This window comes from Trypanosoma brucei, chromosome 10 (assembly GCF_000210295.1).
Source record: "Trypanosoma brucei gambiense DAL972 chromosome 10, complete sequence".
Lineage (NCBI taxonomy): Eukaryota > Euglenozoa > Kinetoplastea > Trypanosomatida > Trypanosomatidae > Trypanosoma > Trypanosoma brucei.
The window spans coordinates 2,392,129-2,418,082 of NC_026743.1; the positions used below are offsets into that span (position 1 = coordinate 2,392,129).

At 49.5% G+C, this 25,954-nt stretch overlaps 13 protein-coding genes across 13 annotated transcripts; 12 read left to right on the forward strand and 1 right to left on the reverse strand.

The window, feature by feature from the left end:
- Positions 1-272: 272 nt before the first annotated feature.
- TbgDal_X12270 (hypothetical protein, conserved) lies at positions 273-3,938 on the forward strand (the record flags this gene model as incomplete). Its single annotated transcript, XM_011780094.1, has 1 exon — positions 273-3,938. One exon carries the CDS (start codon positions 273-275, stop codon positions 3,936-3,938), a length of 3,666 nt encoding a protein of 1,221 aa, XP_011778396.1.
- Positions 3,939-4,877: 939 nt separating this feature from the next.
- On the forward strand, positions 4,878-5,225 carry TbgDal_X12280 (conserved hypothetical protein, unlikely; the record flags this gene model as incomplete). Its single annotated transcript, XM_011780095.1, has 1 exon — positions 4,878-5,225. The coding sequence occupies one exon, from the start codon at positions 4,878-4,880 to the stop codon at positions 5,223-5,225; it is 348 nt and encodes a 115-aa protein (XP_011778397.1).
- A 19-nt stretch (positions 5,226-5,244) lies between these two features.
- TbgDal_X12290 (hypothetical protein, unlikely) lies at positions 5,245-5,631 on the reverse strand (the record flags this gene model as incomplete). Its single annotated transcript, XM_011780096.1, has 1 exon — positions 5,245-5,631. One exon carries the CDS (start codon positions 5,629-5,631, stop codon positions 5,245-5,247), a length of 387 nt encoding a protein of 128 aa, XP_011778398.1.
- A 1,821-nt stretch (positions 5,632-7,452) lies between these two features.
- Positions 7,453-9,120, forward strand: TbgDal_X12300 (hypothetical protein, conserved; the record flags this gene model as incomplete). Its single annotated transcript, XM_011780097.1, has 1 exon — positions 7,453-9,120. The coding sequence occupies one exon, from the start codon at positions 7,453-7,455 to the stop codon at positions 9,118-9,120; it is 1,668 nt and encodes a 555-aa protein (XP_011778399.1).
- A 370-nt stretch (positions 9,121-9,490) lies between these two features.
- On the forward strand, positions 9,491-9,931 carry TbgDal_X12310 (hypothetical protein, conserved; the record flags this gene model as incomplete). Its single annotated transcript, XM_011780098.1, has 1 exon — positions 9,491-9,931. One exon carries the CDS (start codon positions 9,491-9,493, stop codon positions 9,929-9,931), a length of 441 nt encoding a protein of 146 aa, XP_011778400.1.
- A 791-nt stretch (positions 9,932-10,722) lies between these two features.
- Positions 10,723-13,983, forward strand: TbgDal_X12320 (hypothetical protein, conserved; the record flags this gene model as incomplete). Its single annotated transcript, XM_011780099.1, has 1 exon — positions 10,723-13,983. One exon carries the CDS (start codon positions 10,723-10,725, stop codon positions 13,981-13,983), a length of 3,261 nt encoding a protein of 1,086 aa, XP_011778401.1.
- A 468-nt stretch (positions 13,984-14,451) lies between these two features.
- On the forward strand, positions 14,452-16,920 carry TbgDal_X12330 (hypothetical protein, conserved; the record flags this gene model as incomplete). Its single annotated transcript, XM_011780100.1, has 1 exon — positions 14,452-16,920. The coding sequence occupies one exon, from the start codon at positions 14,452-14,454 to the stop codon at positions 16,918-16,920; it is 2,469 nt and encodes an 822-aa protein (XP_011778402.1).
- Positions 16,921-17,520: 600 nt separating this feature from the next.
- TbgDal_X12340 (hypothetical protein, conserved) lies at positions 17,521-17,967 on the forward strand (the record flags this gene model as incomplete). The annotated part of the gene is made up of 1 exon (XM_011780101.1): positions 17,521-17,967. The coding sequence occupies one exon, from the start codon at positions 17,521-17,523 to the stop codon at positions 17,965-17,967; it is 447 nt and encodes a 148-aa protein (XP_011778403.1).
- Positions 17,968-18,263: 296 nt separating this feature from the next.
- TbgDal_X12350 (hypothetical protein, conserved) lies at positions 18,264-19,988 on the forward strand (the record flags this gene model as incomplete). The annotated part of the gene is made up of 1 exon (XM_011780102.1): positions 18,264-19,988. The coding sequence occupies one exon, from the start codon at positions 18,264-18,266 to the stop codon at positions 19,986-19,988; it is 1,725 nt and encodes a 574-aa protein (XP_011778404.1).
- Positions 19,989-20,291: 303 nt separating this feature from the next.
- TbgDal_X12360 (hypothetical protein, conserved) lies at positions 20,292-21,929 on the forward strand (the record flags this gene model as incomplete). Its single annotated transcript, XM_011780103.1, has 1 exon — positions 20,292-21,929. The coding sequence occupies one exon, from the start codon at positions 20,292-20,294 to the stop codon at positions 21,927-21,929; it is 1,638 nt and encodes a 545-aa protein (XP_011778405.1).
- An 8-nt stretch (positions 21,930-21,937) lies between these two features.
- On the forward strand, positions 21,938-22,264 carry TbgDal_X12370 (hypothetical protein, unlikely; the record flags this gene model as incomplete). The annotated part of the gene is made up of 1 exon (XM_011780104.1): positions 21,938-22,264. One exon carries the CDS (start codon positions 21,938-21,940, stop codon positions 22,262-22,264), a length of 327 nt encoding a protein of 108 aa, XP_011778406.1.
- Positions 22,265-22,324: 60 nt separating this feature from the next.
- Positions 22,325-23,320, forward strand: TbgDal_X12380 (hypothetical protein, conserved; the record flags this gene model as incomplete). Its single annotated transcript, XM_011780105.1, has 1 exon — positions 22,325-23,320. The coding sequence occupies one exon, from the start codon at positions 22,325-22,327 to the stop codon at positions 23,318-23,320; it is 996 nt and encodes a 331-aa protein (XP_011778407.1).
- Positions 23,321-23,716: 396 nt separating this feature from the next.
- On the forward strand, positions 23,717-25,702 carry TbgDal_X12390 (hypothetical protein, conserved; the record flags this gene model as incomplete). The annotated part of the gene is made up of 1 exon (XM_011780106.1): positions 23,717-25,702. The coding sequence occupies one exon, from the start codon at positions 23,717-23,719 to the stop codon at positions 25,700-25,702; it is 1,986 nt and encodes a 661-aa protein (XP_011778408.1).
- Between the last annotated feature and the right edge of the window lie 252 nt (positions 25,703-25,954).

A 25,954-nucleotide genomic window follows, 5' to 3' on the forward strand; every position in this document is an offset into this window, starting at 1 on the left:
GTTATTGAACGAAGCAAAAAAGAAAGAAAGAGAGGGGGACAAAAGGGGTTTGGTTTGTTTTTCCGTGTTTACTTTGATCTGTAGGATTATCTGTTGTTTTCAGTTTGTTCCTTAGTTTTGTTTTTTGCCGCATCCAGTGTGGAGCAGCTAACGGTTGTATTCAGGAAGAGAAGAAAGGAGTGAGTCAGTTGGAGAAAAGAAGAAAAGGGAGAATATTAATATTAACCAAAATAAACCGACGACAAAGTGTTTCCTTCTTGGGTGGCTTTATTATGTTGTTGGGGTTGAAAGATCTTTTTATTGTACGCGGGGGAGCTGCCCACAGGCCAACTCTTCAGTGTGATGAAGACGGTTTCGTCGTGTACCTTATGCTTCTTGTGGCTTATTGCATTTGTGTTTGCTTCACCACATGGAACTACGGGAGGACATGCTCTCCGGTTGTGTTGGAGACCATCATTTTACTTGCGCGAGTTATGGTTGGAAATAGTGAATTGTTGTTCAAAGGGGATCAAGCTGCAGCGTGGGCTGGGTTTGGTGGCCCGCATCGGTCTCCAAACGGGGAAACCTCTTCGCACGGTGTTGGGTCGCAGCAGCGGCGAAAGGATCGAGTAATTTCAAAACCCACGTTTGCCCCGGTGCCGTTTTTTTCAGTTTGTGCTGCGGCGTTTTTGATTGTATCTGCTTTTACTACGTTGTTCTGCAAGACAGATGCTTGTTTACTGCACTCCACCCGAATTGCATTTGGTCTCAGCATGGTAATCATACCCGCTACTCTCACGGGTCGCAAGGCGTTCATGCTCGCGGGGGGTTGTTATCTCGTATATGTGTTTTGGGGGCCTTTCGCCCTCTATGTCCAACAGTTTCAAGAGTCTGGTACGCACACTTGGTGGCACTCTCTTTACTCCCGTTACAGCACGGCCCTTGCACTTACTGTGCTGCTGATGGACGTTAGAGATTTCACCCAGTGCCAGTTGGGTAGAAAGTGTGTGGCGGCTTTTCCAGCGCTAGAGAAACTGGTGAAAATCATTCCAGATTCTTCGTCACATGGAGATGATAAGGTCTGGGGGGTTTCAATCAGTTATGTGTGTTTCGTGTGTTCTATCACCACCATGACGCTTTGTTTGTGGGCGTCTTCGATGATGCTTGAGAGATCATTGGATGTGTCATGCACAGGAGTTTTTTGTGCGTTGGTCGTTGTACTGAAAATTGCGGATGGCTGCTTAGCGAAAGGCTTCATGAAGGCATTGCGGGAATCCTTTCCATTGCTCACAATTAGTGCTCTTCTGGTCGCTGTTGTTTACTATTGTGTGCCCGTCGAGTCGCACCCGATAGTAGCGGGGAGTATGCCGTGCTCGATGGTGGTTGTTTACATTGCAAACCGGTGCCCGTGTGGTTCATATTCTGAAACGATATTTTTACTTATGTGGCTGACGATGTTTGGGTCGGTATATCGGGGCTCGAGCTTCGCCCATGTGATCGAGGGTCGTTACGTATTTCCTAACCAAATGCTTCACTTGGTTACCATTGGTGTTGGCTTTCATACCCTGTTTGTATTGGGGTTTGCCACTCTCACACAAGGGTCTCACCCATGCAGTGGGCCGTTGCTGCCGCTATATAAAAGAGTGACCGCCATACTGAGGGAGCTGCGCCTGTTGAACAAGGGTCGGTGTGGACGAAAAGAGGAGAGAAACACTCGATCATCACCGCCACCACAAACTGTGGTGGAGAGGTCGCCTCTAAGGGTCGAAACGCGTGGGGCCGAAAAGAATGGTAACTCTACCGAGGGAAATCTCTATGTGGTGTCATCTGAGTTGCCTTCATTAACGAAGTTGGTCAAAGTGGAGGCAGAACTCAGCGCAGAAATTTCAAGCACGACAGAACAACCCAGCCAAGAAGATGACGAATTTTTTGGTGTTGTACACAGGGGGTCGACGGGTGAGGGTGTGAAGCGGTTGGAGTGTTTAGTCGATCACGGATCAGCAGTGGAGAGCACACAAGGAGTTTCACAGCATGAGTCCCCAACTGCCACACCCATTTTGGTACACGAGGGACACTTCAATGAATCTCACATGGACGCGAGAGAAGAAGAGGCGGAAACGACACCAGCATTTGAGGACATTAGGGAAATGGAATGCCCCAAAAAAGAGATGGAGGAGAAGGTGATGATTATATTGGAGGAAAGGCAGGAAAGCAGAGTGAGGGACGTGGCCGACCAGTCATCAGAGATGGGGAAAAGGAAGTTGTCGGCGAACGGTAACAGCAAGGCGACGTATGCAGAGGCCGTCCTCGAGGATCTACAAGCCGAAACCAAGGCGGTGAAACTCATTACTGCTCAACAGAAGGCGCAACAGCCGGAAGAATCACTTGATAAGCAACAACTTCTGCGAGAGTCAGGGCTTTCCGAACCGAAGAAAAACGTTTTGCGGGCCTCCACCTCCGCAGAAGGATCGCTTAAAAGGAGTGGTGATGCTTCTGAGCGTGTTCCTGTGGGGGCGGTAGTGAAGATGTCGCGGCAACACCAAGCAACAGCAAAATCGAAGAAAGAATCAACCGTGCCATTGCCCAAATGCATGGTGACGGCGCAGGAAATGTCAAGCACACCAGCGCTGGTAGCAGCGGATGTGGCAGTTGAAAGGCCTTCAAAGAAAGAAGTGAAGCACGCAACAACGCCTAAGCGCAATACGGCGGAGGTCGAGGCAGAGAAGCAGAAAGGCACTGCAAAAGGTGTTAATCAAAAGGGTGGTAAAATCCTTCAAGATGAACCTGCGAAGAAACCTCGTGCAGTAGCGGACAGCTTGAAACAGAAGGAGAAAGTTGAGTCAAGACGACGGAAAGACGAGAAGGATCCGACGCGCTGTACTTCTGACAGCAAACCGAAGCAATTTGTCCCTTCACTTCAGAACATTGGGGCCCAAGTTGGTGATAATTGTAGAGAGGACGGGAATGCAAACGACACCAAAACAACAACTGCAACTGGTGTTGCAGCGGACCAGCCATCCTGTACTTCAAAGAACTCCGCGGTTGCCAGCGAAACACGTGAGTGTGTAGCCATCTCTATACCGCAACCGCGTTCCTGGAGCAGCCCTGCCCAAAATACATCGCTAGTGCTTAATCCCATTGCGGCGGAGGCAAATTCAAGGAAAACCACATGTTGGAACACTTCTTCAGTAAATAACGGTTGTGAAACTGCCGGTTTTGGCGATCAGATTTCCTTATTGGGAAAAACATCATCTCCATGGGAGACGCCTCCCTCTCTCGGGGAGAGCCCTTTGGCCGAGTTGTCGCAACTGTACCTCACTGCGGGCCCCATGTGTGAGGCTCCACAAGGGGAAACAACACGGTCCATACCTTTGGAGGCACGCAACGCGCTGGAAAACTTTGCGAAAGCGTGGGAACCCCGCGAGAACGTTACACATCTACCCCGGGAAAGTGGTTTGGAGGGCGGTTCCCCACAGAAGGAGGGAAAGAGAAGGCAATCTGTCGGGGGTGTGTGGGCGGGAATTCCCCTTTCCGTTGCAACAGATTCCAAGGGTTTGCAACTCGTAAATCACGAAGCAGCGAGCTCACCTAACATTTTCAACGTTTCTGAACCCCCTACGACCATGTCAAACAGTGGAATGGCTGAGGGTTTGGAGCACCAAACGGCACCTTCATCGGTGGAGGAACATCACTTTGCACGTCTCCAATACCCAGCCGCTCAGCAAGCACAACTGCTCATGATGGCAGACGGGCGGCTGGCAATGTACCCTGTGTATTCCCCTCCTTACGTGCATCAGGCTGTTGTTATGTCCCCACCGCATGGCGGTGCTGCGGTGCCCCACCACCACGTCCAACATCAACAATCGCTTGCTTTTTATCCGCAGGTCGTTGTGCCCGTGTCACAGATGCCCTCTGGAACGTGGTCGCCCTACGCCCAGAGCCCCGGAGTTCATCAGTAGCGCGGTCCGTGCATCTAATATTTTAGATTGAAGTTGGACGGGGGTAAGCAGTGTCCACGAAGTACATTTTTGCGTACTTGCATATGTATGGAAGGGAAATTGAGTGAGGGAGGGAGGGAAAACAAAAAGGAAAAGCACAGGTGGCGATGTCCTTGGATCTGTATTTGTCTCTGCAGTGTATCATTTGTTGTGTTAACTCACCCGTCTCTGCTACCGCTGCTGGTTTCGTGGACGTTCCGCTCGTGGGAAGATGTACAGCCCGGTGTGTCGAACCGAGCATCTACCTCAATGGCAGGTGTGTGTGCGATTTCAAAGGGATTATTACTTACCTCTCCGAGATGGTATTAAAAGGAGGAGCCCTTTGCGTTGAGGAAGGACGGGGTTAGTCTGACGGGCTGGCGCATTGTTAATTCTTCTTCGCTGCACTGTGGCACGAGGGTCTTTGCAAATTGTATGTGTGCGTTTGCGTTTGCGCTCACGTGCGTGTGTGTGTGTGTGTGTGTATGTGTGTGTGGTATGTAAATATGTAAGCACTCGGACCTATGAAGGAGAGGAGCAGGTGTACTGGGAGGTTACGTATATGTGCACATATATATTACTCATGTATACGTTACGAAGGTATTACTTGGACAGGTTTATGCGGACGGCAACAAGAGTAAATGAGCATAAGAGGGAAAAGTAAAAAAAAAAACAAAGAAAATAAATAAACAAAGGGAATCTGAACGCAACTTTTTGTACGTGAAGGGTAGTGAGGAAGGAGGTGCCTATGTAAACATAGAGAATTTTTTTCTGAGGAAAAGCCCTTCATTGTCACTTTTTTTTTTTTGCTTTTCGGTCCCTACTTTCCTCTTCCATCTTTTTATTTTTGTTCACCGGTGATCGTAACCTAATGTGTTATTGCTCTCCTCTACGTTGTGATTACACTTTCACGGATGTGTGATGGTGGTGGTGGTAATCACTCTTTTTGCTTCCTCATGGTTTGTAGACTCGCGACGTTTCGAACACCTCACCCCATTTTCTTTTTTTTTTTTACAGCGGTTTGTGGCTGTCATTGACATCCGGTACTGCTGCTACGTGCCCAAGCTGGCCACAGTGGTGCCCACACAACAAACCGGATGGTGTGTTCTCTCGTCTGCGTGTGAAGGAAAAGGGAATGTAAAGAGTGAGGGGGATTCCACGCAAAAATTGTGTGAAAGGGATGAAATTGCTACGGGGTGGAGGGGCGGTTGCAGGAACGAAGGGAAGGAGTGGAATGCGATGAACCACCAAAAAAAGAAAAAAATATAGGAGTTTTCTTTTTTTTTTTTTAATTTTCCCTTTCGTTACTTCTTCTCGCGTATTGAGCAATTCTAAAGTACACTCGGTTGATGGTGGGATATTTTTTTTGTTGATGGTTACTTGGAGGAGGAGGAGAGAAATCTGTAGGGAAAGCGTGGGTATGTGTGTGCATGAAAGCTTGAAGTATTTTGAAGAGTGATACAATGGCGCCCATGTACTTCGTAGCTAACAATATACATATGTACGCACATGCGGAAGATATATCAACACTGGTGAAGCGAAGGGCGGCGAAGAAGCTGCAATCCACACGCCAATCACTTTGTTGGTATCCCTTTTCTACTGCTATCCCGCGAGAGGAGGAAAAAAAAAAAAGAAAACAAAAAATGGAAAAGGAGACGGGGGAGTCACACGGCATGCTTTTCGCGTACCGCACAGGTGTTTTCTCATTTTTTTTTCTTTTTCGGAGCAGTTGTTGACTCTTCAATAGCTTTACGTACACATGCAAGATTAACACTCTCGCACATATCACGTGCGATACCTCATGCTCAATTCCGCATGTGTGATGTTTGACTAAACCTCGTCTCGTCTTGATCGAGTATGTTCGGCTTTACGCATTGCATCGGAGCATGCGGGTGGGTTGCTACGCGGCCTGTTGGCATGGTTATTGTGGTGTGCAGGCGGTGAGAGTGAAAGTAAAGAAATTTATATAATGTCTGTATAGTGGTATATATATATATATATATATGCACATAACAGGGAGTAAGTTTCGACTATATACATTGATTGATTGGGAGGGGAAAGGTACAATGGAGTAAAAGGTGGAAGGAGAAAGGAGGGGAACGTGTGGAAGATTGTTATCCGAAAAGACACCAATTTACGCTCAAACGTACGTGTCGTCTTTGTTTCGTTTTCCTTTAGCTGGTGTTGTCCATTTTTTTTTTTACCTTATTTTTCTTTCTTGTGCACATTACTTTTGTTGTCGACTACCATCCCTTTCTTATTATTTTTTTTTTGATAATTCTTTCTCTTTTTTTTGGGGGGGGAGGGTCTTTGTTTAAACGGTATTAATAACGACGAACAGAGAAACTTGACTGCACAGTTTGTTTTCCAACCAGTGGTGATTGATCGTTTCGCAGGACAGTAGGTCCACTTTGCATCGAACGGTACGTGTGGATTAACTTCTCTACCTGATTTAATCTCTTGAGCACACCCTCGCTTCTTATTTTTCTCATCACATCCCTCCGTCAGGTTGGGTAAAGTACCCTCAACCCCAGGAAGCAAACAAACAGGAAGGAGAAGTTCTTAGTTCATTGTTCTTTTGTTTATATATTCTATTTTGGTGAGGAAAATGTCGGCGTTCCATTGGCGGTACACGCGTTAGGCACGCAGATATTACTGTAGGTGCGCTCGAGTGGATTGGACGCCTTGACTATGGAACAGTTTTGCTTATTACTATTTTGTTAAAAGGGCATCATCTCAACAAATGTTTATATTATTTTGAAGGTGTTGACTGGATTTTCGGACTACATGTGGAGTGACGACGCTGGGTAAATGATGAGCATTCTTACCACAGGTACGCGAGGAAGTTGCTTGTTTTGTTGTTGATGTTGATGTTGATGATGCTGTTTTCTTGGTCTCTTGTTGTCCTGTGATTTATTTTCATCTGTGGCGATAATAGATGCCTTCTTCACGTATTCTGCAGAGTAGGTCACCACTTTTGGTCTATCACGGAGACTATTTTGGTAGGAGTGAGCGAGTATATATTGTCGCAGATGTTGTGTTGAAGGGTGTCAAATAGTGTTAAGCACCTCCCACGCGCGCATTTCCCTCACTGTGTTCGAGAGGGGGGTGGGTGAAATTAAACAGTGTTATGAATCGTCACCGATCCCTGTGAATTAACTGTAATGCGATGATCGCATTTACTACCCGGACCCCGTGTGTATCTTCTTCCTTCGTTTTCTTTCCAATTTGCTTCCTCTGCGCAATGATATTGGGAGCTCACGTGCGTGTCTGCAGCGGGCATTATTTTTTTTTTTTTAACGCAGCTCGCTCCACTAGTTAAAGGGTTTCACTTGTAACTGTGTAGGGAAGGTGAATAGGAGGGCGTACACTTGTTTCTTTTTGGAAGCCCGCTTTGTGGGGAACTCCATATCGGAGAGGGAAAGCGCGCCAAATTTAATCCGATTGGAACGGAAATTTTTCCATTTACTAGCAGATTAGCAATCTTTCCTATTAAATGGACCTTGACAACGTGGTTCTTGATGATGATGTGTTGCTCGGAGATGATGTAGCCGCTTCCGTGCCGCCTCCCCTGCTGGTGTCGGCGCCCGTGTTGGACCTTGCGATGCATCCAACACTTCCGTTATTTGTTGCTGGTCTGGTGACAGGTGATGTAGAGATACACGAATATTGTGGGGCAGAGACTCGTCATCGTCCGACATCGCAGCAGTACTTTACAGACATGGACACCACACATGCGTTTAGCCCTTATAATATTCGTATGCACCCTCGTGGGGGTGTGACGTCTATGGAATTCACAGAAGACGGGAAATATCTTGTTTCGGTGAGTAGCGACCGCACAATTAGTGTGTTTGACTGTGTGACCGAAAAGATGGCGTTGCATATTGCTGCAAAAGAGTCTGACACGTCCGCAGGGGCGCCGGCAAAGGCAAAGGTCAAGGAAACAAAAGAAAGAGAAACAAAAGCGAAGGATAAGGTGGGGCAAAATGACAATCTTGTTAAGTCTAAAAAGAAAAAGAATCCCCATAAATTTGGCATATCCGCGGTTAACGTGTGTGATGCAAACACAATAGCCACAGGTGATGATGACGGCATGATTGTGCTGTGGGATATGAGGAAGCGGAAGGCTGCTCATCATTACCACGAACATGGCGACTACGTTTCACAGATGGTCTACTTTTCAGACATTGAGGAACTTGTATCGAGTAGCGGTGATACCTGTCTAGGGGTGTTCGATATGCGTGCTGGAAAAATTCGTGACTACAGTGAGAAACGTAAGGATGAGTTGAATTGTTTTGCGTTTGTAAATAACACAGCAAGCAATAGAAATACCTTCATCCCGAGCATCATATGTGGTACACCGAAGGGCTGCCTGCCTGTGTGGAAGTTTGGCTCGTGGCGCCGTCCGTACGATATGATGGATCGGCACCCCGCAGAATGTGAAAGCATCATTTCGTTTAACAACCCTGATAGCCCCTTTAACCACAATATTATTCTCACTGGTGCGTGTGATGGCCTTGTACGTGTCCTTGAAATGTACCCTGTTCGCCGTAATCTCTGTCAACTGAGTGCGAGGGATTTCACTTATTCGCATCAGAGTGCACTTGGCTGTGGTGGTAGCAGCAATAGTTACGCGAACACGGCGGTCCGGCGACAGAGGGGCAACCAAGGGATTAGCCGAATGCGTTTAAGCTTTGATTCATCCCTACTAGCCGTCTGTGGGACCGACAACATCATCGACTTTGTTGATGTTGCATTTCTTTCAAATGAGAAAGAGCTGAATAAACTTCGGTCACAAACGGAGCAGCGGCATTTGGAGGTCCTGAAGGAAGTAGAAGAGGAACGGAATAGGGAGGCGGAAGAAGATAGTGACAGTGATAGTGATGGCAGCAGCAGCGCGGAGGGTGGCGTCTCGGTGGAAGACAACGCTGGCAAAAAGAGAGGGAGGGATGCAGAAAAAACAGAACTGGAGAGTAACGTTGGTCGTGGGGACGGTGTTGACGAAGAGGAAGCAGATGTCGAGGTTAAGACGGAAAGGCAGAAGAGACGTGAAAGAGTTGCTGCTGCTAAGTGGTTGAAAGTGGAAAAGAAGAAGAAAGTTAATTTCACGTTTGAGAAGCGAAGACGACGTGTTCACGGTTTCTTTGGCGATCTTAATTCCTGAGGTGAGCCATTCGACTCAACCTTTTGCGCATCTGAAACCCGACGACTCAGTGACGCCTTCACCCATCCACTGTAGCTTCATGGTGAGCTTATTCGGTTAAACTTAATGTCCAACAAATTGCAAATAATAAACAGCATAAACCATGAAAATAACGAAGGGACATGTGGTCGGTTCCGTCGTTCTTGGGCCGTCCTTCCAGTAGTTGTATGGGAGGGCTGTAACCAATTTTTGAAATGTATTATGTGCACCTTGGCAACCCCCTGTCTAGTGTGTTCGTTAACTCTGGTCTTCGCTTCACCGTGATTTCTTTACTTCCTTATTAATATTATTATTTTGCTTTCAATTTGTTCGGCAGTCGTTAGCTGTGACAATGCCACCTAAGAAGGACGAGGCAGCGCCAGTGAAAAAGAAAAAGGAGCCACCAAAGGAGCTTTGTGGCTGCGGCGTCGACACTTATCGCCCACCACCAAAGGGGAAGAAAAAGAAGAACCAGCTTCCCATCGAGCACGCACCCGGTTGCCCTTACCAACGAACTGTATGCACCGCCTATCCCTATCTACCCCTCTGTTCCGTTTGCCTCAATCCCTGTAAGTATTGCTTGGGAACTAATAGGTGGTGCCCTCACTGCTATGAGAAGCGCTGCATCAATGTGTATAAGCGGGTTGTTCATGGCCACGAACGGCTGGATCCGCAACGAAGCGCTTCTACTTTGGGCATGGTCCCTGACCCCAGCGTCGGTATGGTGGACTCACGGAGCCGACCTCCGAAGTCTTCATCTCCGCGTGAACTGAGGGCAGACAGATCTTCGTGAGGGAACGATGTCGGTGGATGGGTGCATCAGGGCACTTACGTGGAATGTCACGAGAGGGAGACGAATGACGATACGGTTGCGGAGAATGGCGCATGGAAGCGGTGGGTTTTCCATCCAATATGACTCTTGTTTGCATCAAAAAAGAGAGTCCGCACATGTATATGTCTGTTTCACAAATAGAAATGTTGGTGAGGCTCAACAGCTAGGGTGCCTTAGATTACTGAAAAAGTGGTGGTGTGTGCGGTTTCTTTTCGATCACCGAGTGTGATTGGCGCGAAAAACGCACGGAGATGCTCCCGTGCCTCTGTGCATGTATCTTGTTATTTAGCGGTCGCTTAACTGTTTGGGTGACGACAACGTACAATGACAATGAAACCAGCTTGAGAATGAAGGTGGGGATGAGGTGGAAGAATAACTTAGCAGAAAATTTAAAGTTTCCTGACAGACTGGCATTCTTTTTATTTGAGACCCATATGCCGTAGACTCACGGTTATACTGTACACTCATCCCCCTTTATGTCAACCTTTGGTAAAGCATGACACTCTGATGGCAGGTGTGGCTGACAAGCCAAGGCATGTGTTTTCTCCCACTCTTGTGCTTCATTAGGCAGGGACCAGGAGAGGGCAATTAGGCATAATTGATATTTCCCCTTGAAGTGACTCGATTAACTGGGGTTCAGAGATAACCCAGCCACCAGCGAGTCGTCTGGCCCGTGTGCTTGACGCGATAAGAAGGGTAGGGCACATATCAATCACAGATTTAGGAGGTTTGACACTGTTGGAGACAAAGTGATGTCCGTTGCGCTCGACGAGAACACCGTTTCGATCCCCCTGTGGCCAGTGAATGGAGTGCCGACGAGGTCGACGGGTCAAATCCTGCAGGCCACGCTGACTGGTAAGGAGACGCCACGGTTCACACTAACGTTCTTTGATCCCCAGAACCCAACGACGTTGTACGCATGTACCAGCAGCTCGCTAGTTTATGCGTTTTTCCTAAACAAAAATGTGGTCAGATTGTTTATAGCCCTTGAATGTGCCATAACGGCCATGACATGCTTTAGTTGCTCAGGAAGTTCTTTATTTGTTTGCGCCACTGGTGATAACTCTCTCGTTTGGGTCGATTGCGCCAGCGGCCGGATAGTGAAAAGAATGAAGACACCGCACCAACACGCGGTCAACATGATCAGATTATCGCATGTGATTGGAGACCACCGGTCTATCGTCACCGCATCACGGGAATCACTGGCTGTTTGGGATGTAGCGCAGATGGCGTGCCGCATGTGCAGTAATGGGAAATCGACCAAGGAAAAGCGTGAATTTTTGAGTATCCATACGGGCCGACAATCACTGTTAACAGTTGAACGGTTCGGTCGCGTAACAATGTGGGAGCCATCCACATTATCGCCAAGTAAGTCCATAATGCTGGCTATGCAGCCACGCGCGTCTGCTTTCTGCCAAAAGTGTTTAGCTATTGGTGGACCGGGCCCCCTGGTCGGCCTGCTGGAGGTGGAGGGTTTGACTCCCATCGGGTGCGTTCAACTTTCAACAGCACCAGTGGCAACACGGTCTCTTTTTATTATTAACGACACTCTTCTTGCGTGTGAGCTAACCAGCGGAACGGTAGTCTTCGTTGTTATCGGTAATTACACAGTGTCATTTTCCCTTGATGCACCGCATACGGGAGCAGTTCCAAGAAAAATGACGAGTTTTTCTCTGTCTGGGCCATCGTTTGCCGCTTTTGCGCAAGGAGAGAAGTTGACAATCTTCCATTTACCTACCGCACGGCAACACTACGTCCACCGAGAGCGATTAGGAGGTGGTTATTCTGACTCAACGTTGCCGGCTCGGTTGCATTCGTTCGTGCAGGGGAAGAGCAACGCATACAGAGAGGGTGCATCACGAACAAGCAAAAAGTGCGCAAGAGACGAGAACCCTGGCAGTGACGTGGAACTTCCACGACCTAATCTTAGACCTGCCGATAAGGACGTGAATAAGTGGGTTAAAGTGAAGGCGCTTCCTGCTGGGGTGCAAGATGAGGTCAAGTCCACAAAAGGCAGCGCGGGAGGTCGTGTTGAGCCCCTTGAGCGTACAGGAAAGGATCGGAAGGTGGAGAAAGGCATCGGTCCCAGACCAAAAGGTGGAGTAGAACTGTCACTAAGACCCTCCTTAGACGAGGAGTCTCGCAAAGCAAATATGAACCACCTCCAGCAGCTGTTGCTGCGCTACGGACTTTTTCCCGATACGTATCGTGCGGTCACATGGCGGTTCTTGCTGCAGCTACCCGACAAGCGCTTTACAGCGTCGCAGTACGCGCAGTTGGCAAGTAAGGGAACACACCCTTCCGCGCATATCCTCATGAAACCGTTTCGTCTTGCCAATGATGGTGTTCAGACTTCAATGGAAAAGGCGTTGTCTGTTTTGGTGTGGCACGTGCCCATGTTTGCGGCCATTCACTTCCTACCCATGGTTGTATATCCTTTCTTGCACCCTTTCGAAGGTGACGTGCAGTCAGTGGTAGAGGTCGTCCTAGTCTTCTTATCGAACTGGGGGAAGGAGTTTTTTCAGTTTTACCCGCAACAGCCCGTTGCCCTTACTACGCTTTTAGACCGTCTCCTCCGCGCGGAGGACGCAGAACTACACAGACATCTTTCAATGTCCGGTGTTTTGGTAGAAGAATGGGGATGGGAGCCGCTGCGGTCAATATATAGTGATACCGTGAAACCTGCCGAATGGTTGCAAGTACTGGACCACACCTTTTTCAACGAACCCTTATGGTTCTTTCTTTTCCATATTCGCTGGATGATAAGCATTCGCAGTGACATCATGAAATTTCGAGATCAGAGGGAAATTATGAACTCTATTTTGACTACACATGACGTCGATGTAAACCGCATTATCGGTGAGACGTACCGCCTGCAGGCACGCTGTCCTAGGGGGGAACTGACCAATCCCTACAGCAAACTCGAAACCCTTGCGAACTATGCGTACCCTACGTTGTGGAAGTACAATGAAGAGAATGTCGAAAGGAAACTCAACGACATGAAATTATTGCAGGAGCAAATAGAGCGGAGTAAGGCCTCCAGTCAGGAGATTGCGAAAATTTGTGACCAACTTGCCCAGGCTGATGTTTTGGAGGAGGTATACGTCAGGAAACAGCAGGCAGAGGCGGCGGCGCGCGTCAGCGCCAAGGCGGATAGTTGGAAGGGCGAGGTTGCACGTGAAATGGAAAGGCAATACACCCGCGACATGGAAAAAATGCTTCGTTTGCGACAGATGCGTCAGCAGATCGAGCAGTCCGGCCGTTTAGAGGTACTTAACGAAGAACTGGAGTGTGCCAACATTCAGGTCGACCACTTACATGAAATACGCCAAAGGGAAGCAACACACTGGACGCTGGCAGACCAGCTGTCAGAACAGGAGTTACTGCACCTCGAGGAAGCAGCCCGCAATCGGCTGAAGGGGGCAAAAAAGGCCGTTGAAAGCGGCACCGTGGGGGCCGAACGGTCACCAGTGACTGATGGTGGTGAGTTCGGGGCAGTGAAATCAAGGATGACAACAGCAGCACCAGATGTAGTAAGTGTTGTCAGGCCCCTGTCCGCATCTCCCGGAGAACAGCAGTTAACTTACGACCTCGGCAACCCCATGAATGTTTATCGGGCGCTACAGAACTCCGCGGCACGGGAAATGGTTGGTCGCCGGATACCTTCAGAGACTGGCGGTAAACGAGTGCAGCGTTCTTACGATGATACGCATGTAGCTGAGGTTGTTTCTACCGTCGGTGCTACTTTTCAACGGCAACATGGAGACCATCTCATAGCCGCTTTTGGCAAAGCCAGTGATAGTCGCAGTGAGAGGGGTGCGGCTCTTTACGATAACCTCCTTCCTCCGGGCGCATCACCGAGCGAAACCCAAACGTTGTGTTCATCAGACCTGAATCGCCACACAACCGAACACCGGCAGACGAGTGAGAGTTATGAACCGTCGTCCGCTGCCACTGTTTTGCTCCGCCCTCAGGACCCTGGTGCGTACCGGCTACAACGCTGGTCGCGGTAGTTTGTGGGCCTCCCCATCGTCGTCGCCTTTCTCACTCGGGGAGTGGTATTCACCTTCTATTTTTCTAATCTGATATACTCCTCCTATAAACTCACATAGACTGGTGGTAACGGTGAAGTTGTTGTGGTCTGCAACAATAACGAAATCAATTTGGGTAGTGAAGAGCCCCTTGCGGAAACCCGAAGGAAGGTGGCGGCAAGGGGAGGAAAGGGAAGGAAACAACAGAGTATATTGCAAACGTTTCCCGGTCTCTCGGTGTTGTTTCCTTTTTATTTTGTGTGCATATGCCAACGTGCCTTGCTCCGGACTCATATGCTTTCTTCTCACCACTCTTGAAGGTATTTAACTCTATGTATCGTCGGATTGGTACGTAGGAACGTGGGGCCCGTAAGACGAGAAGAAAAGTCTAGCTGACATAAAGAAATAATTTTTTTTCAGTGACTACTTGTTCGCTAACAATAGAAAAATATGAATAGCAGTGGTCTTGTTTTGGAACTCCTCTGCAATCTACGATGGGTTTTGTCGTACATAGTACAACGCCTAGACCCAATAGTGGAGAAGCACTACGGGCGTACAATCGAACAAGCGAAACGGATGGAATCTGCAGTGTCTCGATCATTTGCCAATGCACAATCCCTCTCCGATCTTCCACCGGAGGTTCTCACTCTGGCACAGGAGGGTGTGGTTTACCTTCTCGTTGCAGAAGGCGTGCTTGGCTACTGCCCACCCACAATGCATTTGTTTTTGCTTCGCGGAGCATCGTCCTGTGTTTCAGAAGCATTTAGTGGCTGCTTTAGCGGCAACAGCAGCGCTAGTTCCGCTTGTTCAAAGATACACTCAACGGCGAGTAACTACCAGGCTCAGTTTTTAGTTGTACGGTGGCTGACGGAGGAAGGAATCCTGACAGATGAGGAGTTGCTCGATGCGATGGATGAGGGAGGCGAAGTCCCACTGAATAAGCAAGAAAGTCGCTTTGGTTTACATATGGCAATGGCGGAACGCCTTTCAGTCGAATGTTCCTTTTCAGTTCAGGCACATGTCATTCTCACTCGATCGCTTCTCCTGTACTACTGCTCAACACTGATTACTGTGGAGGACGTTGAATTACATCTCAACTTCCTGGACCCAACGTGCGAAAAGGAATTAACCAACATGGAGAGTGCCCTTTTACTCTGGCTACTCTGCCTACTGAAGAACATGCAGCGGGGAGGGACGATAAATGATCAAGTGTTTCGGGAACTTAAAGGGTCCGCTGATTCCTTGTACAAGACCGTTCAGAGCGGCACAGTATTAGCTCTTGTGATGAGTTTCTACAAGCCACATTTGCTTCCACCGAGTAGTATTGACGCACGTGCAAGCAACCCATCGGAAATGCTGCGGCAGCAACAACATTTCGAGCACTGGGGAAAGACGCTTCGTGTAGCAGAGGAGCTGGGGCTTTCTCCATGTCTGTATGCAGATGAGGCTGGACAATATGGTTCAGTTGTCCTTCAGCTTCATGTTCTTAGATTTATAGGGGAGTTGTTCGCAATGCTGGCCACACAAGCGGAGGATGTAGAAGGTTTTTGTGCTTATGCTGTCCGGTCGCAGAAACTTCACGCCTCAGCTGACTGTCAGCGTTGGTGTAGTATGATGGGTAGCGATCGGAGTGGAGGTCATGCGGATGGGTCGATGAATGTGAATGGCATGGAATCGTCGTGTGAAACCTTTCGAGACGCGGAGTTGTCACAACGCAAAGGTGATAATGAAGACAGTGCCGTTGACCACACGAGGTCTATTAACAGCTCTGTCGTTTATAGTTGTTTCCCCTCCGCCCACAACCGCCGTCAATACGATGTGATGAAAGCGAGTCTTTTACGTAGTGGGGAGAACGACATGGCGGCGCCCAAATACTGTTCCAGTTCTGGGAAGCACTGTGAAGCGCGAAACGTAAGTAGCGTTGAAGGGCACGTGGATTTAGGGGTTGAAGAATCCTTTGCATCGGAAGGTCTTGTTCCGTCGGCAAGTGGGGCCCACCGGTCACCCACTGCTGCTCCTTCGTATGCGGGACTAGTTGATTCTTGCCACACAAGAACAAGGACGTCTGTTGCTAAAGTATGGTGGAGCAGCGATGAGGGAGACGTGGAGGTGTTTTCGCACTCAACCTCAGGAACGGGGAACGATGTTTTTCTCAACTCCACAATTGTACAAGCTCCCTCCCTACCGAGCAGTGGTTGCGCTAACTCAAGCGTCTGCATGCAGCAAAGAGGATGGAAGCCACGTGACAGCTCGCTCCACCCCCCAGCGCCGTTCAACATTGAAGAAAGTGACGGGAGTGGAGCATCCCCACGCTTTGGTCACTCAGACATGCTATCACCTCTAAGCAGTACCGCATGCGAGGCGGAAGTTGTCGTGGGAATCGATGGATCGCGTATCACATCAGAAAATAGTTTCCGCATCAACACTGTAGAAAGAGGGTACACCCCTCAGGCAAGTAGTTCTGGGCTTTCCCCCCTCACACCTGTTGAAACGACTGACCGTGGTACAATTCCAGTGGACATGGCAATTCAGAAAAATAATGACGCCAAAAATGGCACGTTCCCGCGCGCACCACATAGTGGGGCGCGGGAACAAATGCAAAACTGTCCGCCGAACGATGAATCGGATGATGATGCCTTGCTACGGGAAGTTTACTCACTGTACCCTGCTCTGCCTACTATTGACAGCCGTCAGAAGCTTCTTGAAACATTGGAACACCAGCATGTTTTGATCAAACGCCTTACCCAAAAGCTGTTGGAAGCAAAGAAGGCAAGCCCTTCACCGGCCGGACTTGCTCCACCAGAAGTCGCCGATCCAAACCGGACGCTTCCATCTATCATGAACAAAGCAAAGGAACGGTTCCACCACGAAAGCGCAGCTGGTCGAACGGGTAACGAGAAAATGAATTCCGAAAAATAGCCCACAATATCAACACATTACATTTCCAACTTGGAAGGTGTTTTAACTTCACAGCGTCGTGACGCAGGGCACAAGGGCTGGCGAGATATCGAATGAACCTCCGCATTTATGAGGAGTGGCGAGGAACCGCTCACGTTGTTGTCCTCATCATCAACAATTTCAGAAACGGGAGGTCAGCGGGCGTTTCCTCATATCCGAGACAGGCACGTGGTTTGAAACGTGCATCTGGCTGACGTTGCATGTGTTAGCACCGAACTACCTTACGGCGGTACGTAGCCAGTCGATAGACCGTTTTTTTTTTTGTGTGTGTGAAGCTCACTCTCCATTGGAACCTTACAGATGGGCTTTATTCACTTAACACTTGCTTGTTTTCCAACCTAAGTTACTTGAGTACAAGTTTGTGGGTTTGCACGTGAGCGCGAGCCTCTGTTTTCCCCCACCAAGGGGAAAGTAGTCGAGTGGTTATTTTTGTGGGTTGATGTGCCCAGGCCGACATCTTCCGTGCTGCTGTGCGCCCTTCTTACCTTTCTCACTTACCTTTTTTATTTGGATTATTGTCACGTAGTTGTCTGGTCTTAGGTCACGTCAACAGCGGATTCAATGCCCCTAAGATGCACTAAACCACTGGGGGCGACACCCGCAACGCCAACGGCCCCCCCAACAGGTCGCAAGGGACACCAAGTGGCTATTAACGGTTTCATCACCTGGATACTGGTAACAATGTCGTTGGTGGTGTATTTTCTCTGGGCGTTTATTCCCACATCATTCCTTGACATGGTCCTCGCGAGTTATTACCCTGACAAGTATTGGGCTGTTGCAATCCCCGCTATATTGGTTATGACTATGGTGTACTACTTAACCGTGCATTTTCTGTTAATGTTATACAGGACGGACCCCCTCACCGACGGGTTTTGTGTGGCGCAGACAAACGGAGCGGTGAGGCATGAAAGTATTGAGAACTTGGTCGATGTGGAGGACGGTGTTCCACCCATCACGGACATTCCAGTGAGTGTGGCAAGCAGGTTGTTGTTTCAACCGTGGAATTGATAAGGCAGGGGGTGGTCAGCGAGTATGCGTGAGCATGCACGACTGAAAGTTGGGGAATACGGCAGAAAAACTGTCTTTTCCATATACAAAAATTTGTGCAAACTCTCTTCTTTCGGATCGTGCGGTATGTCGCAACCAGTGGTGCATAGGACACACCAGTTAGAAAATATCTTCTGTTTGTTGTTGTTGTTTTTTTCCACCTGAGGGTTAGGTAGACAAGGGGTTGGCGGGTGAGATTTACGGTGTGAAGTAGTGGAGGTTTGCATTGTTCCCCACTAGTCCACTGAAGGGGTGGAATGCGTCGTTGCAAACTGTGGCTACAAGGCAAGGGTCTAACAACGCTGATCTCTGCTGTCTCTTCATGTCGTGTTGCTCTGGCATCTGAGGACGTGTATAAAATCTGTGCGTTGCTGAAGGCCAAAGAAGATACGCTGCATTTGCAAACGAACCAGAGCTTTATCCATGGACTGCATGTTCAGTACAAAAAACTGGACCCAGAGGAGGTGACACCTTTTCAGAAGTCATTCATTGATGGTACCTTCGCCGCTTTCCCACTTAGCTCTGACTTGCTGGTTGCCTCCTCCCAGACCGGAAAGAACGAGGGTAGTGATATAACCAACATTCAAGCAGGGGAGACAAGCATATCACCAGTTGTCGCCTCCGGAACCGTGGTGGAAAAATGTCCACACGCGGGTTTGGGGTCCGGTGGGAAGACAGAGGTGGAAGAGAGGTTAGCTGCCGTGTGGGATATTGTACAAGAGTGTCAAAAGTCTAACTTCATTGGAACGGACGGAATACAGAAGATACAAGTACACTGCAAAGCACTGGAGAGGCACTTACGACGAATGAGGCCCTTCGAAATAGTATCCCTCGTTAGGGCCCTCGCCACGATCAACTACCAAGATTATGCGCTCACAATTCTGCTCGCTCGTCGGAGCTGTGAGGTCGCGTCAAAGCTGTCCTCTTCTGAAGTTTGCAGAACCTACTTCAACCTCAGCAAACTACAAAGCCACGACTCGATGGTGGCCTTCGTAAACCAGATTGAGATTCAGATGGACAATTTACATCGTGACCAGGTTCAGTTTGTTGCCATGGCGCTCGAACGCCAACCGCAGATCGCGTCAGCGCCAGCACGCATGGTGCCAAAGCTTTTGGCTAGAGCGGTTACGCTTCTCCACGAAGTAAATGATGCAGCGTACCACAGGTCCCTGTTGGTTGTGGCAGCACGATACAACCTACGACGCCATCCTGCAGTTCCGAAAATAATTGCCAACGTGACTAAACATCTCGGCAGCGTCTCTGACCGCGATTTACTGACCATGCTGCAGTCCGCAGTGGATCTCGAAATTTCAGCGGGTACCACAGGGATGTCCGAGCTGCTAGAGAGAACAGAAACTGCGGTGGATACGGTGGAAGTGAGGTCTCTCGACACACTCGTGGACATACTCTCTGTCCTGCCCGTAGACACGGGAAAGATAATGGAAAGGTTGTTAAACCGTCTCACAGTAGACGCTGGTAAACTGTCCATACCTCAGTTAGCCCTGACGCTCGATCTCTTATCCGGCTATCCGGCTGCAAGGGGCCACCCGTGCATTGCAGCTTTAGCGTTTGCGGCCTCAATGAGGGCCGACTCCTTCGACGGCGAAGCGCTAGAACAATTGCTGCTGAATCTGGGCCAATTGGGTCAATTCTCCGATGACTTTTATGCGTTGGTGCAAGTTTTGCAGAACGTCAAGGGTGGCTTCCGTAGCGCTGAGAAGTTATTCGAGTTGATGAGGTGCTGTACCCGGGACGTTGTATCAGATGTCCGGGGCCAAGACATGATCACGAGGGGGATTCTGGGATTGGCGCCGGGCATGAACGACGAAAATTTATCAGAGGCTCGCAAACTCCTTGTGCAGCTCGGTGTTGATGATAAAAACGTTCATCAGATTATTTTCCGTCGTGCGAAGCAGATCCAAAGAGAGTCAGGTAGTCGGTGGGGTCGCCGCGGTTACGATGTCTCGGGCGACACCATGTAGCGGCAACCACGGTGCTTTTACCCAGCTCTGTCGTTAGCGCCACCTACGGTTAGTATCTGTAGCTTTTTTCCCTGTGGGTTTCACACATTGTCAACCTATTACTGGGCAGCTGTGTCTGTCTCCTGTTTGTATTGGCTCCGCAGCGGTATTTTGATGCGCTGTGTGTGCAAAATTGTTTTTCCCCTCTTTCTTTCTTGACGGGCGTTGCGGTGGCAAATGTACTCGGTTGTTTATTGATTTATTACCACAGTTCCATAGGCTAAAGTCACGCTAGAGTGGAAACTTGTGTTCACTGTGGGCACAATGCTCAACGTTCTCTCGGGCACAGCTTCGGCCGCGCTCGCGACAGCAGTAGTGGCACGTCCCTCCGCATTACACCTCATATTTGAGCGATGCAAGCTGAATCTTGTGGAATTCACGGCTCAGGACGTATATCAAATTTGCACCACCGCGTACAACATGGACACGCTGGGCATGCTTCAGGATCCGGACTTCATGCGTGGGCTTCATGACGCCTTCCGACGCTCGGATCAGACGGTTATCTCCCCGTTTCAGGCGAACCTTATCGCTGATACCTTCCGCAAGGTGGGCATCAACAGCATGCCGAAGGAAGTGTCTGTGCCGGAGGAGGACGCCATTTCCCCCGAGTCACTTATACTAGTGCTTCGCAACATGAACATCACGAAGCAGCGAGATGAGCGAAAGATTAACGAAGTTTTAAAATTGATGTTTCCTATATTAGACGAATTTAGTCCGACACAGCTGTCTCTCACGGTAACAGAGTTGGCGAGGCTAAAGTCTACAAATGCCGATTTCGTGGGTAAATTAGCCAAACGGATTATGGAATATAACGATGACTTAAGTGCACTTGACATATCGTCAGCTGCTGTAAGCCTCGCCTACTGCCCGGGAATATCGCATAATATACTTTACCGCATGATGCAAATTGTAGAGGAGAGGATGGGGGAATTCCAGCCAGAGGATTACATTAACGTTTTACACGCTCTTAACACATTAGGGCCCAAGTTTGTGAATACCTTCCGAAAAATAGTGGAGTGTGGCCTGCAGCATGTGGAAAACATGGATGCCGTAACGTTGACAAATTATATGGTTTGTTTTTCAACAATGGACTACAAGCAGCGTGAACACATTGATATCTACGCAGATGCGCTGGTGGAAGTTGCGACAGACCTCTCTGAAAAGGATCTGGTGATGGCTTTTATCGCGCTCCAGCGACTTCGACTTCTCAGTGACACAATGTTTGGCACCATGGCGTCTTGTGTGATACGTTACGCAGCGAAAATGGACCCGCGTAACATCGCACCTATTATGGACATCTGCAGCACCGTCCCTCATGCATCCGATCACCTCATGAAGGTCCTCATGGATCGCGCTGTCGAGTGTACGCGCATTCTTACAGCGAATCAATTAGGAGACATTCTCGATATATTGGGCCTTTACCCACCAGCACGAGAGCATCCACTTGTACAGCTGTTCGGAAAGCAGGCTCGGCTCCGCCTGGATTTGATGGGCCCCGATGCACTCGCTAATGCCACTCGGGGGCTGGCGAACCTTGGTTACGCGGACCCGGAGTATTACGCTCAAGCGGCGGAGACGGGCTTTCGCTATGGTTTCAAAGACTGGACTCTGCTGGAACCGATTCTCATGGGCCTCAGCATCACAGGTCAATGCCCACCTACCATGGTGCGAGTGCTCGGTTCACATATAGCGCCAATGGCCCGCTCAATGAGTTTAATGGAAATCGAGAGGGCTAATCGTTATTTGAGGCGTCTCGGCTGCGAAGATGACTTTGTTTACAAGGCGATGGCGAGTCGTGTGTTGCAATTTGTGAAAGAGGTTACGCCTGAAATGCCGGAAGACCTGCAGGTCCTACTGCAGAGGGGGGCGGTTGAGCCTGGAGCTGCTCCCGGAGTTATGTGACAAGGCATATGAACTGCATCTCCGTCGATGCTGTCACTTCGTTACAAAAAGAGGAGAGTTCTTGGAGGGAGGGCCATTTCCTACACGTACCTCTTAGGATATTTTATGTGTGCGGGTATGCGATCTTCTTTTTTTTTTTTTTGTACCTCTTTGTGCATTGTCTATATGGCTGTAACAACAATTCCACCTTGTGTTCTTTTTCGACTGCCTGTTACCTAATTCTTCCTCTTTTCTCCTCTCCCCCACACTGCATGTTGGGCACTCGGCTCTCGTTCACTTTTGTGGCCGTCCTTCTAGGTGCCATTCACTCAGACGCACAGGAAACAGGAAGGTGACAAAGCTCGTTACATTCGGTTTGTATCGATTATATTATTATCCTTCCTTCACAAGCTACTATGTACCGGTCCCGGCCCGAGCCCGTTCAGGGCCACTTGTTTACCTACTACAAAGATCCCTACTGTAAGATACCCGTTTTCATGATGAATATGGACGCCCGTCGGTGCGTTTTGTGGGTAGGAGGACAGACTGAGTCCTTATTAAGCTTTGACTACTTCACCAACCTTGCTGAGGAACTCCAGGGGGATTGGGCCTTCGTTCAAGTTGAGGTGCCAAGCGGGAAGATCGGCTCCGGTCCACAGGACCACGCACATGATGCCGAAGATGTGGATGACCTCATTGGTATTTTGTTGAGGGACCACTGTATGAATGAAGTGGCACTATTCGCAACAAGCACAGGAACTCAGTTGGTGTTTGAGCTGCTCGAAAATAGTGCCCACAAGAGTTCTATCACACGCGTCATACTTCATGGTGTCGTCTGCGACCCTGAGAACCCATTGTTCACTCCTGAGGGGTGCGCAGCGCGAAAAGAGCATGTCGAAAAGCTAATGGCAGAGGGCCGCGGTGAAGATTCTCTTGCGATGCTCAAGCACTACGACATCCCTATTACCCCTGCACGCCTTGCAGGCGGAGGCTTCCCCACCCTCCAGGAAGCCGTTTGGAACCCTTGCATTCGCAAGGAATTTGACGTGCTGCGGAGGTCCGTCGGTGTGATTAAGGTTCCATTGCTTCTCATGCTTGCCCACAACGTGCAATACAAGCCGTCCGACGAGGAAGTAGGAACTGTCCTAGAGGGCGTGAGGGATCACACAGGATGCAATCGTGTCACCGTGTCGTATTTCAACGACACGTGTGATGAACTTCGTCGCGTGTTGAAAGCTGCAGAAAGCGAGCATGTGGCCGCCATTCTTCAGTTTCTTGCTGATGAAGACGAATTCCGCACCGAGACTGAGAAGAACAACCGAATTAAAGCAGCTGAGGATGAAAAGAAGAGAAAATCGGTCCTACAGGTATCATCTTTTGCTCAAGCCGCTTCCTCAGTGAAAGCTTCGTAAGGAACCTATGTATTTTTACTGCATGCAAAACAACTTATAAAAAGTACCGAAGGCAAGGAAGAAAAACAAGGTGAAGAATGTTTCCAAGGGGCTCCCCGATGTATTTCGATGTTTAAAGAGAGGAGGTTTTGATTCGTTTTGTCCTTCATGTATCTGGGCAACTAACACTCCGCTCCATTTTTTGTCGCTATTGGCTTGTCCCTAAGCATCTAGTTGTGCCCTCAAAGTGGGTTCATCACTTCTGAGGTGCGTGCCTTTTGAAGCAACGAGAGTGTTTCCCTTTTTTTTGGCCGCCTTTTCCGGTGCAATGTGTAAACTTCCCACATTTTTTCTCTCATAAATGTGTAAGCGGCCCTCACCTCCTCGCGGGTGGTTGTGTGGAGCAATAAGGAAAACATGACAGACGCCGAATCTGACGGCACTGTTGAGTACTACGTGGAAGATGCCACAGCGATTTCGGTTTTATTCACGCGATCATTGAGCGGGAGCTCGAGTAGGTCATCTACGGGTGGTGAATCACCCGTACCAGCGGCGAAGACTAAACCTTTCGGTGAGATTGCAGCTTTGGCTCGCTATCCGTTAGGTTCGTGGGAACGCCACGTTGTCGAAGAGCGGCTTCGCGCTATCAAGCGACATGAACGGGAGCGTATACTCCGCGCTGAAATAGAAAAGGAATGCACCTTTAAACCTCGTGTGATTTCCTCGGATGGGCACACCCGCAGTGCGTCAACAGGGGCACCCCAACCTGAGTCAGATCGACGGACACAGGTGTTCATGCGACTTACCGAGAGGGCGAAGAAACGGGACGCTCGAATTGCTCAACTAAAGGCAGAGAAGGAACTCAAGGAGGAAGAAGCGCTACGGGATGCCTTTAAGCCTCGTGTCAACGCAGCGGGGGAGCCGAAGAGTGCGCTTAACGTGCGCTCGCTTAACGTTCCGGTGGAGGAAAGACTCCTTCACTACGGCAAGACCATAGAGGAGAGCCGTCGTTTGCTTCAAGAGGAGCGTCGGCGAGAGGAACTGAAGGAAATGCGCAACGGTTTGCTTCCTCGGAGGGAGCGAAACAACGCCCCAAAGAAGGAAGAGAGGGATATTGCCTACCGTTCGCAACATTTAATCATAGAGCGCGAAAAGGAACGGGCGCTTGCCCAAAAGGCCCTTCTGGAGCAACATCCATTTCGCCCAAAGGTGTGCAGTACGTCAGATGCAATCGACCGTGAGCGAAGGGCTCAGTACACCGCCAAGGATCGTGGAGCACTGCTCTACGCCGAAGGGTTACATAGACAGCGACGACGGCAAGAAGAGGTTGTGCGGCAACAAAAACGGGAGTTCAGTGGATCCGGCAAACCGACCACGAGCCCGTTAACCAACGACTGGATTTACCATGGGCAACACAGGGCCCTCTTCGAGCAGAATTTCGTTCGCCGACAGGAGTTGTACCAGCAAGTGCGGGAGGAGCACCAGCGACGACTTGCATTGGCCCTCGAAGAGAATGATAGAAAGGCTGCCGAAATTCCGCGCATTGACCCAGCAATGATTGAGGAACAAGTAGAACGCCTTTACCTCGGCGGCTACGGAGTTGGTAAAGAATCCAAGAAATGCAAAGACCGTCTTGATAAGGATGATGGTTGTTCCTTTCGTCCACAACTTGCACCTGGAACAGCATATGTTATCGCACACTCCAGGCGTGAGCCGGATGTCGTGAAGCGTTTGGCAGCATCTACGCAGCGGAGGCGGTGTGCGTCAGATGTCAATATATTCGGATCATACGATGAGGGAAATGAGGAAAGGGAAGAAAAGGCGAAGAATAAAAACAGCAATGCACGGACTGTAGGGCCCGAAGAGGCTGAGGAGTTTTATCAGCGACAGAAGCGTGCTGTGGAAGAGCGGCAAGCACAGTTACGCGAACGCAAGCAACGACTGGCAATGGAAGAACTCTTTGCTTGCACATTCAGGCCGAAGACGTGCACAGACGGGTATCAGCAACGGCGCCAAAGGGAAGTGTCACCAGAGAGGCAAAAAGAATATAGAGTGGAGGCTCGCGTCTCCGGGGTAACCGCCTATCTGCAGCGCCAAGCTGAGGCAAAACGGCAACGAGACGACTTGCGAGCGAGGTACGAAAACCTTGGTCGCTTGTCTTCTTCAAGTGCGCGGGGCCCAACTGTCATTAAGCCGTTTAACCTGTCAAGCGGACGCGCATCGCGCACGCGCTGCTTGAGTTCCGCCACAGCTTCACAGGGATGTAACAGCGAGGTGGAAGAGCGAGAGGGTAATCGTCACACAGATTTATTTACTCAGCAGGAGGTTATCGAGGCGCTTGACGGGAAGCGAGAACCGGCATCTGCGAGGTGCCACCACCAACGAACGCGGGGCCCCTGGTGACGATATTTTTAAATTCAATGAGAGTGCAGCAGGTGATACTGCTGATAACACGCTGGTGCGTGCCCAGGGACCGACAAATCAAAAACGGTGTCCCAGCAAGACGCTGCTGATCCCTGTGCTGTATGATGCCGTAGCCGGAGCAAAGAAATGTTCCCCATGAAAGGAACGCTGCTGGCTCTTGGCTTCCCCCGATGAGACGGGGTAATGGACCCTGGCACCACGTTGAGGTGGCCGGCATCGCCATGGGAAACC